Source organism: Zonotrichia albicollis, chromosome 4 (assembly GCF_047830755.1).
Source record: "Zonotrichia albicollis isolate bZonAlb1 chromosome 4, bZonAlb1.hap1, whole genome shotgun sequence".
Taxonomy (NCBI): domain Eukaryota; kingdom Metazoa; phylum Chordata; class Aves; order Passeriformes; family Passerellidae; genus Zonotrichia; species Zonotrichia albicollis.
Window position 1 is genome coordinate 31,505,611 of NC_133822.1, and position 19,612 is coordinate 31,525,222.

The 19,612-nt window shown below is 41.5% G+C and overlaps 1 protein-coding gene across 4 annotated transcripts in view; it reads left to right on the forward strand.

The window, feature by feature from the left end:
• ABTB3 (ankyrin repeat and BTB domain containing 3) overlaps positions 1–19,400 on the forward strand; it is a 179,833-nt gene extending 160,433 nt beyond the window's left edge. For all 4 annotated transcript variants that reach the window (XM_074539300.1, XM_074539301.1, XM_074539303.1 and 1 more), the window contains 6 exons: positions 93–198; positions 994–1,096; positions 2,292–2,373; positions 3,318–3,386; positions 6,114–6,227; positions 8,652–19,400. In XM_074539300.1, coding sequence (XP_074395401.1) covers positions 93–198; positions 994–1,096; positions 2,292–2,373; positions 3,318–3,386; positions 6,114–6,227; positions 8,652–8,861 — 684 coding nt within the window. In that variant the 3' untranslated portion in view covers positions 8,862–19,400. The remainder of the gene's footprint in view (positions 1–92; positions 199–993; positions 1,097–2,291; positions 2,374–3,317; positions 3,387–6,113; positions 6,228–8,651) is intronic.
• The last annotated feature ends 212 nt before the right edge of the window (positions 19,401–19,612 follow it).

Genomic DNA, 19,612 nt, shown 5'->3' on the forward strand with positions numbered 1-19,612 from the left:
TTTCACCTTAAAACAGGCAGCTGTTGAGAACAACATAACATGTCCTTTGCATAATGATCTTATGTTGCATGTGTTTGTTTTCTTTTGTGTAGAACGAGGTGATCAGCCAGCAGCTCTCTGTCATTTTCACTCATTGCTATGGACCCTACCCAATTCCAAAGCTCGTGGAGATTAAGCGCAAGCAGACCTCCCGCCTGGGTAAGTGTCACTGCAAGATCCTCACCAGCTCTCCAGGCAGACCTGTGGGAAGGCTGCTGCTGACCAGGTGCCTGAGCAGGGCACAAGTCAGAAAAATCTCAAAGTCAGAAAATTTGAAAGACAGAATTAGAGGAAGGAAGGGCCCCAGACTTAACTTGGCCTAAAACTCCCACTGACATCAGGAGGGTCATCAGGTGCACTGGAGTGGGGCCGTAAATCTGCAAAGATTTGTCTGTGTTGCTGATTAGGCTGGGATCCAAGCCTTGGCCCTGGAGCAAGGTGTCTGTCGGGATCTCAAACCACCCTGGCTGGCTGCAGGTGATGCTGCACCAGCACAGCCCTCCCAGCTTGGTCAGCAGAGCCCAGGGTGTTTTCATGGGACTGTGAGAAGAGCCAATCGATTTTCCGGGACCCTCGTTCCCTTGACAAAGACTTCCTCACACAGGGAGTGGCCTAGCAGAGTATAAATGAGCAGAGGGCCCCTCAGCATCTGCTGAGCTGCAGTTGGCTCTGGTAGCAGAGCTGGAGGCTGTGCCAGTGTCACACGGCAGGGATGGCTGGCTGTTGTTTCAGCAAAGGTCGTCACGGACTTCAGAGCTTTGAATTCCCTTTGTCTGAACTCAGTGCGGTTGTCTCAGGCTGTCCAAAATAGCTTTATGGGCTTTACTCACTAAAAACAATATCCTTATATTCTGTTGCTTTCTTTTGTCAAAACAGGGAAATATTCAGCATGTTCCAGACCTCTTCCAAATTAAAGTTATTGACTTTTTTGTTTCCTTCTTTTTGTGATTCTAGATCCCCATTTTCTTAACAATAAAGAGATGTCAGATGTCACATTTCTGGTGGAAGGAAGACCATTTTATGCACATCGAGTGTTGCTATTTACTGCATCGCCAAGGTAAAATAGAGACACATCTCTGGTTTTTAACAAAAATAAAATTTGATTTATGGGTTTGTGGGGTTTGTTTGTTAGTTTTGCTGTCCCAGTTCTTTAAAGGCTAGTGGCCCAGTCTTCAAGTTTTTCTTAATCAGAACATCCCCACAGCTTGTTTCTGGTTGATCTGCGAGATATTTAACAAGTGCTCCTGTCAATAGATTTTCATCCAGTGAATGATCCATGCTTCTGGCCATGTATCTGACTTCGTTGCACTGAGGCGCATTGGCATGGTGCTCATTACTGCACCCAGTTCTCGACCATACAGGAGGCATGGTACTTTGATTATTAATAATTTAATGAGTGGTGAATTCTTGTGAGTGGTTAAATTCTGCCTTGCATCAGTTTCAGCAGTCTCCAGGAAAAACAAGCTACTATCGCACAATTCTTGACATCATTCGACAACTTTATGCTGTGTTTCTGGCAGCACATTTCCCATTTTCACCTTCTGATCAATGGGGATACCTAAGTTTGAGAAGTAGATTGTTACATATGTATATACATATGTTACATATATACATATATATATATATATGTTTGTATATGCAAACATAAGTTTGCAATAATTAACTAAAAATATGTGAGCTTTTTGTCCTGAAACTTGTATCTGAATTTCAGGTTACGATAATCAGAGAACAGTAAACTATCCAGTTTCTCTCATGCCTCTTCTCACACAATTATTGCATAGGAGCATTAAAAGTCTCAATGTCTTTTTTTTGTTTTGTTCCAAAAGATTTTTTTAAAGCAGTGTAATGGACATAAGCCAAAATCTATCGCCCTCAAAAAAGGAAAAAAGGTTTTAAATGTTGCAGATCTTCATATAAGATCATGTTGCCTTCAAGAAAAAAAAAAATTGGTTCTGTAATATGTGTCATTACAGAATCTGAGTTTCAGATGTACATTTTACTCTATTTTATATTATATGTATTTTTCAGAAATTTCTAATTGAAATCTTACAGAGAGAAGCTTCTTCCTTTTGGTTTGAACTTTATGTTAGTGTCTAAATCTGGATGCTTTTTGGTGACAAAAAGGTTCATTTCAGTATACTGTTTTTGCAAGAATTGATGCTGTCATTCCATTGCACTTCTGTACTGTTTTTACTGCATTTTTCCACTGAGATAATTGGGCTGGTATTTCAGTTTTGCTCCTTTTTATTTAGGTTTAAAGCATTGCTGTCTAGCAAGCCCTCATCTGATAGTACTTGTATTGAGATCAACTATGTGAAGTACCCCATCTTTCAGGTACGGTCCCCACGTTGAATTTGAATGGAACTTGTAAGAGGAGCACCATGCATGCCCTGTCCAAATTGGTACCTATGTATTTGATACACCAGAGCAGTGGTTTCACAAGCACAGGCTTCATCACTGTTCAAGCACTGCAGAGTTCTATTGATTACAAATGTGCCTCAGCAGATACAGCAGCAAGCATTTCACTGACATGGGCTGTGTACACAAAGCACTGCCTGTCAGCATAAGGCATTTCTGTAGTCGGCTCTTTCTGTGTTTAATGGACAGGTTTGGAAGAGACACACTTCATTCCCTTCCTTAGCAGTGCTTTCCAATCAATTTAGTGCCATGAAAAGGCAGAGCTTGCTCTCTGTACCTGTAGCATGGATGTGCTTCCCTTGCTTTGAGCTGGAGCTCAGGCAGTTCCATGTATCGACTGCTGCTGGTGCACATAAATCCCAGCTGCCCACAGTAACTGGGCTCCCCACAGAGGGATCTTAGCTGGCTTCTATTTCAGTGCAGAGCCTCCTCCTCTTTCTTATCTTCCATGCATGCCCACACACAGCTGGATGAAGGCGGCCTTTGCCAGGGAAGGGGTAAGGGAATCACCATTGTATATGCTGTGTTTGCCTGAATCAGTGATGTGCTTAACAGACTGGGAAATACACTGAAAATTCAAAATGAGTTAATCAGTTTCCTGCAAACTGTTTTGAACTTACCAGGAAATCCAGACAATTTGAGGGTGAGGGTTGAGACATTAGACTACCTGTGAGAAGGAAACACTGAACTTTGCAAAGTGAGAGAATAACCAAGTATATCTTTGAAATTAGAAGGCTTGAGCCATTTTTATCTACAAATCCGTGGTGGTGTTAGGAGAGCCTTGGGAATTGCCTGCATTGTCCCCTATTCTTCTATGTCTTGGATTGGTTTTTATAAACACTCCCTTTGTTTTATTACAGCTGGTTATGCAGTATCTTTATTATGGTGGTGCAGAGTCACTCCTGATTAAAAACAATGAAATTATGGAGGTAAGAGACATTTATTTAATTGCAGTGGGATGCTGACTGATCTGTGTGCCATTCACCTGAGGGCACATGGCCATTGGGCAAGACATGAGCACTCCTGTAAGAGCCAGCAGTGCCTCACCTGGAGTGGCCAGGCTCTCTGCAGTCCTGCAGGAGACTGGGACACTTTGCAAATACCTACTTAGAGGCAAAGCTGGTGTTACCAAAATCTGGAACCAATTTCCAGGGACTTAGTGTTCCATCCTCCCTATCTCAGCAGCATGAAAAACATCCAATTTGGTTTGTCACATGGGAGAGGTCCTGGGCATGTGCTGGGCTTTAACCATGAGAGAAGTCCACTGGAGACACAGTTCAGTTCAATTTCAAACATTTGACTCTCAAAGTCCCCTTCCGAATACTGTGTGCCATCATTGTCGGCTATGGTCAGCAAAACCACTCCAACTATACAGAACTAAGATATATTGAGCAAATTCTTGATAGTCATTCAGGGAGTTTTCAGGCAGTCAAAAAGAGTGCAGGTCAGTAAATACTTGCACTCAAAGCTACTTAAACAGCTGGTAATCATCAGTGTCTGCCACCAGGATCACAGAATATCTCAAGTTGGAAGAGACCCATAAAGGACCATCAAGTCCAACTCCCTGCTCCTTGCAGGGCCATGTAAATCTAAACCACATCACTCAGAGTGTTGTGCAGGTGTGCCATGAGCTCTGGCAGGCTTGGTGCCATGAGCACTTCCCTGGGGAACCTGTTCAGTGCCTGACCACCCTCTCTCCCCTCTCAGGGGAGAACCAATCTTCACTTCCCCTGGTGCAGCTACTTTCCTTTTCCTCGTGTCCTGTCACTGTTGCCTGTATTGTTCTGTCCCTATAACTCTACAGTCTGGCAGCCAGAGGACTGAAATTACCCCTCTCTAGTGCAGGCAGTGTATTTTTAAGTGAGCATATCCACATCATTTTCCTGAGCTGTATAGGAAAAGTTCCGTAATTCTCTGTTTCTCTCAGAGTTTTGAAAGATTTCCTTAATTTCTAACCTTTTCTGAAATAGGGAATTTTAGACTAGGCAGTGCAGTGGCTTTATAGAGATGTGTGTGTTATCACCTAGGCTGTTAAAAAGCTTGTGCTGCATTTCAGCTGGCAGCTTGCTCTACTTTTGTGACATCTCAAAACTTCTGAGACTCCAGAATGTATGACTGATTGATTGATCTCTTGATAACAGATCTGGCCATGGTTCCTCTCAGTTTAAAGTAATTACAAACCAGCACATGACTGCTTGAGCCATAGAGGCAGCTGGAATAGGATTTGGCTTTATCTTTCAAAACTGCATTTAGTAACTTGCCTTATTACACATATGATAACAAGAAGCACCAGAAATACTCCACAGAAATCTTTGCTGCAATTCATAATTGGGGCCAGCTGGCTGCTATCACATCAGCACTGCTGATTTCCAGCACTTGGATTTATTTATGGGATTAAAATAGATCTTGAGCAGACTGCACAGGAGAAGTCAGAATAATGTCATGGAAGTTTCAGGGTTTGTTTGTTCCCCAGTGCAGCATGAGAGCCCCTTTGGGATGCAGAGGCTAGCTTTTTGTTATGAGTCCCAATAATAAGAGCTGTGTAAAAGCCTGAATAGCTGAGTAAGTGCTATTTAAACACGTGAGCAGCTTGATCTCAGGTCTGGCTGGGTTACAGCAAGGTGTCAAGGAATGAAGAGCTCCAACCTGCTTTCTAAGGCAGAGCAGAGAGTCAGAGACAATGACCTACTGTGGAAAGCCAGAAAATTAAATGATTTTTCTGTAAAAGAACAAAAAAAGGGCTATAGAGGAAATATTAACATTTCTGAAATCAGTTGAAGAATTCCAAATTCAAGGCACTTTCACCCCATAGGCATGCAGAGATGCCAAGGCAGTGCCAGGGTAGGCAGTGTAGCCACAGGGGAGGTGCAGGCCCAAAGAGGGAGGTCAGTGCTGGTATCAGAAGCGCTGTGGTGGAACAGTGACAGACACATGACACTCACACAGATGCTGGCTAGGCATTGCCTCACAAAGCTGGTTCCCACCTCTGTGCAGTCGTTCCTTGGAATAACATGGGCCTCAGTGTTTCAGTGCTCCTGGCCTGGACATCCCCTGACAGCTGCTCACAAGCTGGGACAAGGAGCATATGGAGATCCGATTCCATTCCCTTGAGCCTGCTGAGGTGGCAGATTTGAAGTTTATTGTCTCTCTAGATTAAAACTGCCCAGGACAGTCATCATTGTTTGGTTTGAATTCATTCCTCTGTACACTTGATCCTGACCTTTCTGCTGACTTCCTCACATCCAGCCCAGGTGCTCTGTTTCAATAAGATCTTGGGGAACTGTTGAACCAGAACTTTGGTTTTGGGGATGTATTTGCAGGTCTTCTATTGCAGTCAAGTTTGCAAAGTGACAAAATATTCTTCAAAGTACTGTTTCCTTTTTCCCCTTGTCCCACTCCAAAGTCAGCATGTGGACCTGAGCAGCCCTTGGTGGTCTCTCTGTGTATAGATTCCCATTGTGTGATTTAGAAGAGACTGCAGAGGGTTAAAACAAGCAAGCAATCTTCTCATTCTGACTTTTTGTCAGTACTTTCATGCTAACTGGAGAAGGGGCAGAGAAAAAAGTATAATGAAACAGTAAAGAAGCAAGCTCTGATTCTGTATCACTCAGCAGTTTTTGACTATTTTTTCCATGCCTTTTGTTTTTTTTTTTTAGCTTCTCTCTGCTGCTAAATTTTTCCAGCTTGAAGCTTTACAACGACACTGTGAGATCATTTGTGCAAAAAGCATTAATACAGAAAACTGCGTGGATATTTATAATCATGCCAAGGTAAAAATAACTGCATATGCTTGCATGTTGTGTGTCTGCTGTCATTCTTGTAGGTCAGTTTTGTAATAAGTAGTTACATATATATGTGTGTGTGTGTGTATATCTCATATGCTTAGTACATCTGTTGCACGTTTAAGATTTGTCATTTCATTTACTGGGACTGACTGATTAATTGGTACCTGGTATAGTGACAATCCAAAATTAGTTAGTCCAAGTCCAAGGTGGCAGCTTCTCAGCTGTACCACTATGTGGGAGATCTATCCCTTATTCATGGCAGCACAAACTGGTGATTTTTCAGGAATCACTAAGTGAAGTAGGCATCTCTACTTTCACCTGCCAAGGTGCATTTTCCCATTTCCATTACCTGTTTCTTCCTGCCTGAAGCCCAGTGGGGTGATACACTCAATGCTGGTGACGCCTTATCAATATATAAAAATGCCATGTTGTGGAAGTGCAATGGCTCAGAGCCCTGCAAGGATAATAATGAGAATTTTATGTCTTGGAGAGTTTCTTATTGGAATCAAATTATATACTTAGCTTCTGAGGTTGCCTAAGTCATTAAACACAAAAGCATGGCATTTCTTGTCCTAGAAAACCTATTTTCACGCATTGGTGGAGGTGGTTACCACATTGATTAGTTTCAGTTTTTTTCCCTCCTCATGTGGAGTAGTTAGATTTTCACTTGGAAGATGGAAATGGTACACAAGTAAGTGCAGTGAAATATTCTTCAAGCATTTCTTAAGAGATTTTTTCTCTAACTTGCATGGTCTATACAAAAGATAAAACTGATGCATTGTGACATGGAGGTTTGATTGAACAGAGTAATCCTGCAGATTGCTCCAAACCCCTGGAGATCTGACCTCCATTCCCATCATCAGGTATTTCCTACAGAGAATAGTAATGCTGGGTCTTCGTGGACAGATAACATGCAATCAGTGTTTGAAATAGCACAAAGCACAAAGATCCACCTATAAAAATAAGCAATGAGGTGTATCTATAGGTCCATTTAATGTAAGAGTAAAAAAATTACAGTGCAAGAATCATTTAAAAAATATTTGATTTGTCTTGTAGCTCATATGTGAGCTTCTCAATTTATATTGCTGTCAGCAAAACTAATAATTTTGCTTTAAAATAATGTTTTCTTTGAATTGTGAAATGAGGCTGTTATTTACATCCTCAATGAAGAAAATTCTTACATGCTGGGACTTAACGAATGCAGTGGCTAAATCCATCTCCTGGTTTGCCTGTAAGAGCCCCAGCCTGCAAGTTACTTGTGCCTGACCTCCCAGTGGAAGCAGTGTAAATTGGGTACCTGGGTGGGTTTTACAGCCAGAGTCAGTTGGCAGTGCTGTGAGTAGGGCACTGCAGCAACAGCCAACCTGGCTGTGCCTCAGTCTTTGACTGCTGGAATTAGTTGGGTTGGAAGGACCCTTAAAGATTATCTAGTTTGAGCCATGGTCGGGGACACCTTTCTTGACCTTGCTGCTTTGCAAGCTCATGTGCATCTGCAGGACCTCCCTGACCTTTCCAGGGGGGGATGTGTGAGCAGGTTGGCCCAGAGACAAGTGGAGCACAGCCTTTGTCATCAAGACTGACAGACAGATACAGTTTGGTGGATGGTCCCGTGCAGGCCCAGGAGTTGGACTCAGTGATCCTTGTGGGTCCCTTCCAACTCAGCATATCCTGTGATTCTGTAATGTGAATTTGGTCATCTTTACAAATAAATGCTGGCTGAAGAGTACTGATACCATTAATATCCCTATGGGCATTCCATTTTTAAAATTGCTATCATAGAATTGTGGAATACCAGCTTGAAGGTACTTCAAGGATCATCTGGTCCAACTTTTCTTTGCAAAAATACAGTCTATTCAAGATGGCCCTGCATCCTGCCCAGCTGAATCTTAAAGTGTCCAATGCTGGGAAGTCCACCTCTGCCCTGGGGAGATTTTTTTCAATGGCTGATTATTTCCATTTCTTCTCAAAGCATGAAATTTTGCATGACAGCTTTCTGCAGTCATATGTCCCATCCTTGCTAAGGACACCATTCTTGAAACGTGGTCTGTAATGTTTGCCCAAACCTGTAGTTTTAGGCTGTAACTTCTAGCATGAAATCATGGGTCTGGTAAACTCTGTGGTAAAATTTCCATCAGTTTCCAAGGGAGCAAAGCTTTAGCCTGTGGAATTTTGTTTCCCCAATAGCCAGGGTCTTTTAACATGGAATTATTATGAGAATCATCAGCATAAAACACTGTTTTATTAACTCCTTCCTCTCCATGCATTTATATCTGTAAGTAAGCACATTTTAGACTGTGCCTGTCTGAAAGGCTTAGCTTGAGTATTTGTTTGTGTGCAGCTCTTATGCACTGTATTTGCTGCCTGGGTTTTTTCAGAACAGTTATCTTTCTCTAATTTCACTTCTTGTAGTTCCTCGGCGTCACAGAACTATCTGCCTATTGTGAAGGCTACTTTCTAAAGAACATGATGGTCCTCATTGAAAACGAAGCTTTCAAACAGTTGCTGTATGACAAGAATGGAGAAACATCTGGTCAGAGTGTACTAGAGGACTTACAGAGGACGTTGGCCACAAGGATTCAGTCAATTCATTTGTCTTCTTCAAAGGGCTCTGTTGTGTAAAGCTGAGGAAGATGATAACCCTCTAATTAAAGACCCTGCAAGCTAAGTCTTCTGTTGCAGTTGCTCAAACCTGTTGCAGTTGCTTAAATGACTACAAAAAAAGAAAATGTAAAAAATTCTACGTCGCATCCCAACAGTTCTGTTTCAGCCAAAGGTGCTGCGCTGGGGCTGTGTCCCCACCTGGATGAGAGAATACAGAAAACAAAGTTCCTCCCTGGTTTTGAGCAAGCTGGGTACCAGAGTATCCAGTGAATTGCCCTTGTACTCACATTCTGAACACAAGCCTGTTCATGGAGCTTGATGCCAACAAAAGCCAGGACTCACATCAGTGAGCAGCAGAAGTCCCTGCCTGAAGGGTAGTGCTGGGGAACACCTGAATTGACCAATTAATCATTTAAGTCAGATTTGTTCCAGTGTTCTACAGTTAAGAACTATATCCCAGAGTCCATTATCTTGTGCATTTAAGAAATGTAAGAGCTGTTATTGCTGTCCAGCAAAGATCAGCTGTATTAGAGAGTGGGTAAGACTGTTATAGTTGAGGAAATATACTGGAAGATTTTTAGGGGTGGGAACTTTTTAAACTGTTCATAAAAAATAATGGGGTGGCCTTGTAGTTTAAAACCTATTTCTTAAGCTTAAAATTTCATTTTCAACAGAGCTGTGTTTGAGAATCTATGTAACATGTTTTGGTTTTTTTAAATGGTAAAATGTACATTGTGTAAACACACATATGATCAAATTTTGCTTGTGTTCTTTCCTAGGGTGGTATAATCTTGCCTAAGAGGCTATGGTTACACAAAAGAGGCACATTACCCAGACTGTCTCTAATACAGTAGTTGGTGGGGGCAGGAGAACTGCATGCTACTTGTGATTTGGGGTTGAAATCAATTACAAACTCAGCAAACATGCCTTTGCATGGTAACTGTACCTGTGAAATGTTCTGTTCGTGCTTCGTTTTGCCAAGACAAATGCAATGTTACTTCTTGTCAAACTTCATTTGTGAAATTAGCTTATTTTTTTATCTGGTGTGATTGGCTGCAATATGATACCCCTGGAGCTCCTTCTCGAGATGCTGATTTCTGTTTGTTGCAGTGAAGAGATAACAACAGATCTTTAATTTAGTGATGTGTGGATATTTTGCTACTGGCCAGAGATTGTGTCTGAGTTAGACTTTTTAAAATTATAATTAAATATGTACTGTAGAATGATTTCTCACTGTATCCTGAGAATGTATAGGTAATCTACAATGCAGGGCTTGGGTAGGGTGGGGGGGGTGTGGTTTAAATGTCAGATGTCAGCTTTGTTTATTTTGCAGCATATTGTTAGCAAGACAAATCTGCTATGTGCCACAGCATTCTGGATGCCCTCTCTGAAAACCACAGTAAGAAGCAGGCAAAGATGTTGCCTTCTCCATGGCAAAATGACATTAATATATTTATTTTTAGCGTGCCATTCTAAGAAGTTCAGAAGTTTGCATGTTAACCTCTTTTTCTTTTGTTGAAGCATCTACATCAGGTGCCCTTCCATGTTCCAGCTTTTGATGTGCTCAGAGAACACAGTTTTTAGCTATCAACACAGTAAGAAGCTGTTTTATGACTCTGAGGTATAAATCATCCCTTGTGCTTGGTCTTCTAAAGCTTCTACAGTTTCTGCAACAAATGACAAAATGTCTAAACTGCCACTAATGTTGCAGAGACACTGCATGTCAGTCAGTTAGATCTTGTTTTCTGCATAGTAGATGTTCAAACAAGATGTTGTCTGGAACTTGAAAGTAGTGGCTACTTCTGAGTAAATGTTGTGATCCTAGAGAAGCAAGACCATAGTTAATACAACAGCAACACACAGAGGCACTTGTTGTTGCTTGGTGTGCCTTCTCATCCATGGAAACCCATCCTTGTACGACAAAAACAACTGGCTAAGAGCAGGCCTCACCCTGCGGCCTCATGGTTTAACACAGCAAAGTTTTTAAAAAAATAATAATTGTATTAAATGGGAGGGAAACACTGGTAACTCCATGCTAGCCCTTCTTCTGAGTTGAGGGTGTCTGTGGTAAAGTTCACTAGATTTCTTTCAGCAATAAAAGGGTTAACAGGGCCTTTGGTGGCTGCACATGGGGTGCTCAGCTGTTTGGGCACCCTGAGCTGATTAAGGAAGGCACTGCAGCTAAGGATTTATACAAGAATAACTTTTGCTCCTGGAAATGCTGGTAATCCAAACATCACAGATGTATAGTTGAAGGAAACCTTAAGAAAAAAGAGTCATAACTTTCAATTATTTTTTGCCCAGTGGTCCCCAGGACTTTTGCCAGCAGAAAAGCCAGCCTGTGTAAACCTAGCATTCATTTCTCCTGGAAGCAGCCAGCAAACCTTTGTGGATCCACAAACCAGAGTTTGGAGATGGTGATTTTAGTCTGCCTCTCCTGATGTGAGGCTGGGTGAAGTCCAGCTGAGCCATGCCAGACAATGTGCAGTTTGCAGGCTCTTCAAAAATCCAGTCACAGAGATCCATGATCTTCACCACTCTCATAATCAGAAGGTTTTCCTTAGAGACTTCAGAATTTCTTCATTGCAAATCAAGCCACTTTTCCTTCAAGCCCTGATTGACAGGAAAAACAGATGATCTTACAAGATCTTTTTACAAAGTTATTCTGTGTATGAAAGGAATTATCCTCCTTGCATCACTAGTATAGTCTTTCCTAGTTCCTTTGTTCGTGTTTTCTGATTTTGCTGTCATTTCCTTCATGGCTTCCCATTTTCCCCAAATTTCCGTACTCCAGCAGGAGTTTTATACATTAGCAAGCAAAGCAGAGAAACTGTTGCGGTGGTTTATGTAAAGCATGTCAGAAAATATATCCCCAGATATTTTCTGCAAGAACATCCCATGGCTGACTTTGATCTAGTCTGTTTTATAATTCCTGAGGGATTCACTGCTGCCTTCCCAGGAATTCCATCTTTATTTATGCATTTGTTTACTACACCTTTCAAAGTATAACACTTTCAATTTCTCCTTATTAAATTTGTTCTGCTCTAATCAGGGCAATTTCCCCACTTCATCAAGATCAATTGCAATTCTGATCGTGTCTTCTAGCCTGTTTCATAATCTCCAACCTTTATTATATGTGGCTTCATGCATGGATTCTTCATTCCATTAATCTGGGGCTGGGGGGAAGGGCTCTTGTCAATTTAATCTAAAAAGCAGTGTGAGTTTCAGTGGGTACCCATGAATACCATCCCTATCAGATAAGGCTCTTTCCAACAGAGCATTTTATTAGCATTTTTTTCAGACATGGTGTTATCATCTTAGAAAATAAAAAGCTTTCTCTTCTTTTTGTCTTTGTATGAGTCACAATAATTTACAAGTTTTGAGGCCAAATATTGCTTCCACTTTTGGTAAAATGGAAAGACATACAACATCCTTAGAAAAACTTAAGATTTTCTCTTTTAATCATAATTTTCCAGCCTCTAATGAGTGAAGTTGCCTTTCCATCTGTCATTTTTATGCTAAACCACTGCTGTAATATTTGAGGATTTACATGCATCCTGTCCTTGTCTCCTGGCAGACCTTTCCTTATATCCCTTCATGGTTGTCCCTTCGTTTCCAGAATTTCCTCACATTCCCACTTTGCTTCACGTGCTGCCAGTTCCCACACTTCCCAGTTTTTTTACTCTAGAGCCCTGCTGGATTCCTTCCCAAGCTCAGAAGTGGTATCTGTGTTGTCCTGAATAGTTGATTTTCCAATAATTGGCTCAAGAGCTAGGAAGACAAAAGGATGGGGAATGTAGGAGGGCAAAGGTTTTGGACATCACAGGGGAAGGCTGGCATTCCTTTCATTACACATTTCAGCACTGTCTACTTGTTTCTCTGATTTTCCCCTGATCTATTCCTTAGGCCTGCTGTCGTCTAAACACAGCTGGCGGCCAGATGCTCTCTGTTCTGGAACAGGGCCAGCTTTCTAATGGCTAAGACTGCTTTTTCCCCAGCTAAAACTTCTGCCTGCTTGGTTCCAGCTCTGGAGTGGATTCATAAAAAAGACAGAGGAAACATCTCTGAAAAGGTGTGAAGGTTTAGTAGCCAGGCTCCTATTGGCACTAATGAGAGCTGCTTGCTGAATCCTCCACATGCTGCTGTGGACACTGAGCCTTTTTCCGCTGAATATCCACTGGCTTCGTACCAAACACTGCACAAGTCCTGGATGGGCTGTACTGTGTCATGTGCTGGGGGCTTTCTGAAATTCTAGATTTGTTTCAAGGCATAGCAACATGTAGTGCTCTTTGAAGGTTAAAAATAAAAAGGGAAGTGGTCTGTTTGCACTGAAATAAACTGCTCTGAGGTGCTGCAGTGATGAAAAAGAAGGACATCTCTTCTTCCCAGCTGTACATGCCTAAAATCAGAGGAGGCTTCAGTTCTGGCATGGAATGCTGCCAGGTCTGTGGGGATTCAGGCATGCAGGATCCTGTTTAAGTGGGGTTTTTTAATGCTAACACATTCACATACTAAAGATGAGGATTAGGCCATCCTAGAAAAAACAACCATTCCTAGTGCTTCTATCTATGGATTAAATCCTGGGAGAAGCTGGAATCCTGCAGAACTAATTGAAGTCAGTTGCACATATTTGGGGTCCCTCAGGAGCTGGCTCTGTCTTAAAAATACTGCTGAAAGATGACAACCTAAAACTTGCATTCACTAAAGCTGCCTCTGAAGCCACTAGCTTGGGTTTGGGGTTGTTTGGTTGGTTGGTTGGTTTTGGTTGTGGTTTTGGTGTTTTGTTTTAGTTTTGTTTGTTTGGATTTTTTTGCTGAATGAGAGTTACCTAAAGCCAAAGACTTTAAGTTAGTTGGTTTGACAAAGTGTCTTTCATGTGAGGCTCTGCAAGTGCTTTACAGAAATGAAGGGCCTGATGTTGCTTTCATCATCTGGCACAGAGGTGTTGAGATTTATAAGAATTAAAAGAACTGCCTAGGATTTAGCCTAAAATTTAATAAACTTGTTTGTAGGATGTTAGCCTTGAAATAGCCCTCAGATAATATCTGAAACCCCATAGATGAGAACATTACTATAACATTACTATGTCAGCCTATAAGCAAACCAACCTGTAGCACTTCCATGTGTTTGAAGCAAAATTATTATGCTATTTTTTAACTTGTTATTTATTTTGAGGTAAGGCTTGTTATCTTCAGTGGGTGAAAACAGAGGCTGGCCACTCTGACCATGTTATCATTTCAGTACAATTGCACCTGATCTGCTATTTGTAACTGGCCTTCAAGTGCAAAAAACAGCAAAGCTGAGTCTTCAGCTGTGGCTCAATGCCCCATGACTTCAGTGAGAGCACTGCTGAGAATATTATTCATGTGTTGCCCAAAGCAGAAGGAAAATCTGGAAACCTGCAGAAAGACTAATGGGAATTTGTCAGCTGCCTTCAGTGAGCCTTTGAGCTGGGGAAGCAACCTCAGTGTGGGTAGGAGGAGGGCATTCCATTTATTTTTGTTGCCATTAAGCTGTCATTCCTTCAGCTTTGTCCAAGGCTTCTTGCATGGAACAGCCGTGAATGGCCTAGAGTGTGTTTGTCTTGGATGACTGCACGGGACTTAAAATGTGGTATCTCACCACTTCAAAGTCAAGGGTCTCATTAGATGATGGGTTTTGTGCTTTGCTTGGACTGCTTGTCACTAAAACACCCAGGAGACATGGCAGCAAGTTACAAGAGAGGTTGTGTTGGCTGGATAGGTTAAATTCTACAAACACCTTGTGCTTTGCATGTTTAGTTGACTAAATCTGTCCTCTTGATTGTACCAGAACAGCAACTTTGTAGTTTCCTTTTCCTTTGGAGAGGCATTTTTCACCTTTCTTTGGGCTGACAGTTTTGTTCTTTCATCCTGTAGAGGCAGTGATGCTGTGTGAGCGGGAATGCTTAACTTAGGTACAGGTTTCTGGCCATGCTGGATGGCACAGTGATGAAGAGGTCTTGGTAAGGGAAGAGGATTAGGTAAAAGAATTTGAATGTATAACCTTAGATCTTTGCCTCTGATTCCAGAGGTATAGTGTCCACTGCTGGCTAATTCATTTGTTCCCCAACTCAGAGTTTCCAGGAAATCAAAGGGAAGAGGAGAGCAGGAAGAGGAGAAACAGCCCCCTCTCCCACCACTTGCTTGGCATTCCCAACCAGCCCAGCTGGCTCCCATCTCTTCAGTGCTCACACAGAGGGTTTGCTCGGTCCCATGCTCAGATATGGCCATGGAGTTCAGCAATCGATGGCACTTACTTGTCCTTACCAATATCTTCACTGCTGCTGCTGGTTAACTTTGGTCTTTCCACTCCCCCTCATCTCTGCTGCTGTGTTATCATTAAAACTTCCATTATTCGGCTTTGCCTGGCACAGTGAGAGGCAATCTTCTTTCTTACTGCCTTTCTAAAGCAAACAAAGACAAGGAAAAAGCCTCACTGAAATACCCAATAGAAAATCATTTATGGTTTACAATAAGTCACAAAAGAAAAGGGAGATGCTCAGAAACAAAAAAAGAGACTGCCACTTTAGGAAAATCCAGTGTGTTAGGAGGTCATTTTAATTAATTAAGGCCAAAACCTTATTCTGGCAGGGACAGATTAACATGTTTCAAAACATCTGGACTTGTTAAAGCTGCAGGTTCAAGAGAGTCCAGCCTTACCCTTTCCCCTTTCCAGCAGTGGATAAATTGAATATCCTGTAGCTTACTGCGTGAGAGGCTTTCAGATGAGCTTTTCCAAAGTCAGGTTCTCTCTGTTCTGCATAGCTTTTGAAGAGCTCACAGCACATCTGCAGGCTGGGATTTGCCCCTCAGCACAGTCAAAAGCCTCCTATGCCCCTGTGCTGGTTGTGGGGCAGTAAGTAGGAAGGGGCACAGAAAGCCCCTGGAGCCTCATCAGAGTGAAAGCTGCTTCCCCAGCATCCAAGCAGTCTCTTGGTCAAATACCCTGCTTAACCCAGTCAGTTCAATACCTTGGGAACTGATTTTTGCTATGCAGTTATTAAGCCAATGACTAATTGTGCCATTTGGGGTTGCAGTAAAATGTGCAGTCTTATTTCAGTTATGAGTTATGTTTTTCCATTGAAGAATACATGGACTATAGGAATGTATCTCAGAGCTTTTTGACTTCATGTTCCTGGCAAAGTTCCAGTTAGTACTAGAAAAGCCTTGCAGCTGTTGTGCAGCCATAGGTGCTGTGCCAGTGGGAAGCAGAGGTGCTGAGCATTATGCAGACACCAAATAAGTAAATCCCACTCTCTGCAATGCAGGACATTCCTCCTACCGATCTCTTTGGTGTTGTGGGTGAGGCTGAATAATGGATCGCTGCTGTTTACAGCCCCAAGTTAGGATCAGTGCTCTTCTTCCCCACTCTCTCTTGGCTCTGCCATCTACCACAGAGAGGAAGGAAAAGAAAAGCCCACAGGAAATACCACATTCTCTCAACCTGCCCTCCCCACAGCCAGTAATAGGTGGGCTGCTAGAGTGTCTTTCAGTCCCACTCCTCTGAAAGCTTCTTGTAATGCTATTTGTACATGAGTTATCCTTAGAGCATTTTTTGCATTAGGTCAAAGTCTGGAAAGTGTCTTAAGTCATTCATGGCAGAAGTGAGATTGTAAAACATTCAATTCCAATCGTCCATGCTGAGAATTTTGTTTCTCTGTTGTTTTTGGTGTTGAGTTGGTTGGCTGGTTTTGGGAGAGATTTGGGGTTTTGGGGTTTCTTTGTTTGTTTTGTTTTTTTGGTTGGTTTGGTTATTTTTTCATTGGGAAGATGAAGCATGTGCAATGCTTTGGATTTTGTGTCTGTAGTTATCATTGTGTGTATGTTCAGGAAAGAGAGATGGACAGTAAATAGATCTACGGACTATGTTATGAGGTGTGAAATCATGTTTGTAATGAGATTTCTTGTTAATGGCAGTCAGCCTTCCTTGACGCTAAGCATTAATGCAATATCCATTAGTGCAGCTAAACCTCCCTCTGCTACATTTTCCCAAATGGGTTTCACTTTGTACCTAGTTTAGCATTTACAAATATTTGATACAGGGTTCAAGGAGTAATTTACATGTTAAAAATGTATGAATGTTCTATGAAAAAAATACAGGTTACGTTTCTGCTATAACGTCATTCACAAACCAAAACATGAAAGCATGATGAAATTTGCTCCACCAAAATGGCTGGAAGCCTTTTCATTGATTTCTCTAGTTTGTGTATTAGGTCTGTTTTCCATCTCTCCTTCATACTGTGTCACCTTTGAAGTCTTTGCAGGCCAAATGCATATCTGTAATTAGAAAGCACAGTCTTGATCTTTAAATGGAGAATGATCCACTTCTGAAAGCAACACCTAAATTAGGAAATCCTGGTGTGAGCATTCTGTATATAGATATAAATATATATATAAATAGAGAATAACATTGTCTGTGGGAGAGCTCTTTGCTTCCTTTCTGCCTCTTCGCATCCACTTCCACCTGTCCCTGAGATCTCTTGGAACTGGAAGCTAGGAAAGAAAAGTGAAAACAAGAGGAAAGGATGTGCCAGAAATAAGATGTGCAGAACCATTGTGCTGATCTTGATTTTTTGCTGGTTTTAGGCAGACTCCTAATTTGTGTAATGCAAACCCAGGAATGGTTATGATTGTTTTGCATTTGTTATGGTTGTTACGAATTTGGGTTTGGCTTTTTTTTCTAGCAAAGTGGTTTTGTTTGCTGTCATCTTTTGTTGGGGTTTTATGTGGAGGTTTCATTTCACTTTTTATTGAGAAGGAAATGAAAGATCACATAACCCAACAGCCATCATCAACAAACACAGAGATCCTGTCCTCCATCCCACAGATGTGGCTTAAATACTGGTTTGTGGCTTCACATGCATGTTTGAGGTCATCTGTAATTACCAACACAGGTGAAACTTTCTTCCCCTTTGCTTACCCATTTACGGTGGATAAAAACAAAATAACAGAGTCAGAGTGTGGACAATAGGATGGCAGATGTTTTTCAATTGAGAAAGATTATAGCTAAGAAATACAAATGTTTCTGGAAACAAATATTTTTTCTCAAAAGGACAGAGAGACATCTGTAGCTCATTCAAAGATGTCATTCTCTTGAGTGTGTTAGATGCTTTTGAAAATTGCCTGGTTTGTGCTGTTAATGATCCAGCACAAGCCCTTCCACTGGAGAGACTAACTGAGGGTGCTCAGAACCAAGGCAGAAGGGAATGTATGAAAAATAGGGAAGCTCAGCCATAATTTGAGGTGGCAGCTTTGTTTGCCTTTGTCCACTGTGTCCACAGCTTGAACATTATTTTAAAGGGCATGTTTGTATTTAATTTCTTTTGAATCCTTTTTTTAATTGCTGAAGTACTCTCACAGCATCTTCTCCAAGTGCACCTTAGGTCATCTTAAACACCATTTAATGTCTGTCTGATGCTGATCCTTTTATAATCTCCAATGAGATTACGATTCATTTGTCATTGCTAGATGACAAATGCATTGTAACAGCCTTAACAAAAATCTTATTTTGTTAAGGCTGTATAAAGGCACTGCAGCATGTGAAACCAGCAAGTTGATTTTTATTATTGCATTACTCTGAAAAAGAAAAAAGACTAATGAGATCTTTGTTTCTAGTGTGAAAGGCTCCCCTTAGCTTGAGAGGACACGTGCAAAGCCTCTGCTGTGAATGCCTTGATATAATCAGCTTACAAAATGGAGAAAAATGGTATTACAGAAAGGTGTTTTTGAGGAACATAACTCCAGAGGAGCAGAGCATGCACTTGCTAAAGACTGCTCTCTTGCTCTGTCTCTCTCCTGAAGTCAGTGGGGATTTTTAATGGGAGTTACTGCAAGGCTGTATGGTTTTTTAATGCACTAGCAGATGTAATTTCCCATGCAGTCATCTGCACAGCTGTGGTTGGTACACCATAAAGGCTGAAGGCCAAATCCTGCTGTCATTGCACACAGCCCCTCTTCTTCATCAGGGATCATAAACGTGTACTTATGTTACTTGAGGTTTTTGCTGAAGAGAAATGGGAGAGGGCAGGCCTTCCTTCTGCTCCATGATCACAGGCTTTGCATTCCCAATGACTTTTATTAGAAGTATCATATATTTACATGCTGCAGAATGAGGCCTGCGTGGAATGGGAAAGATTTTTATGAATTTAGACCTGCCTAAGAAAACAACCATTCTAATTTTAGACAAGTTGCATTCCATATCCATCTGTTTAGTGCATCAGGCTGATGTTTACTGTTTAGTAAATTGCATTTGGTTTTTTTTTTTTATTTTTATTTTTTTGAGGGCATCGCCTGTCATTAGCCAGTGTGAAAAAGCACCAAGGACTCAGCCAGTGTAAAATAGCACCAAGGACTTCCAGACATACACATAGGGCCAAACTGTGCCAGCTTCACACACCACAGTCCCATGAAAAGCAAGGGAAGCTGGACTGGGCACACTAAATACAATCCCCCTGACATCTAATTACATGTCCTGCCTCATTTCATAGAGATGGATGACATCCTGGGAAAAAAAAAAAAAAAACCAAAAAAAAACAAACACATGCTGCCACTTCATCTGAGTTTAAAATGTATTAAAATCAAGGAAATTATATTAGACATGGCTGTAGTCTATCAAATCCAGCCCTGTGCATAGTCAGAACTCCAAGAGAAAGTAACAGGAGTTTCCTTAAGAAGTTTGCAGAAGGGAGCATACATAATGAATTTGACAAAATTTCAACTTTGTGTAAACTGTCCTGGTGGGTCTGTATG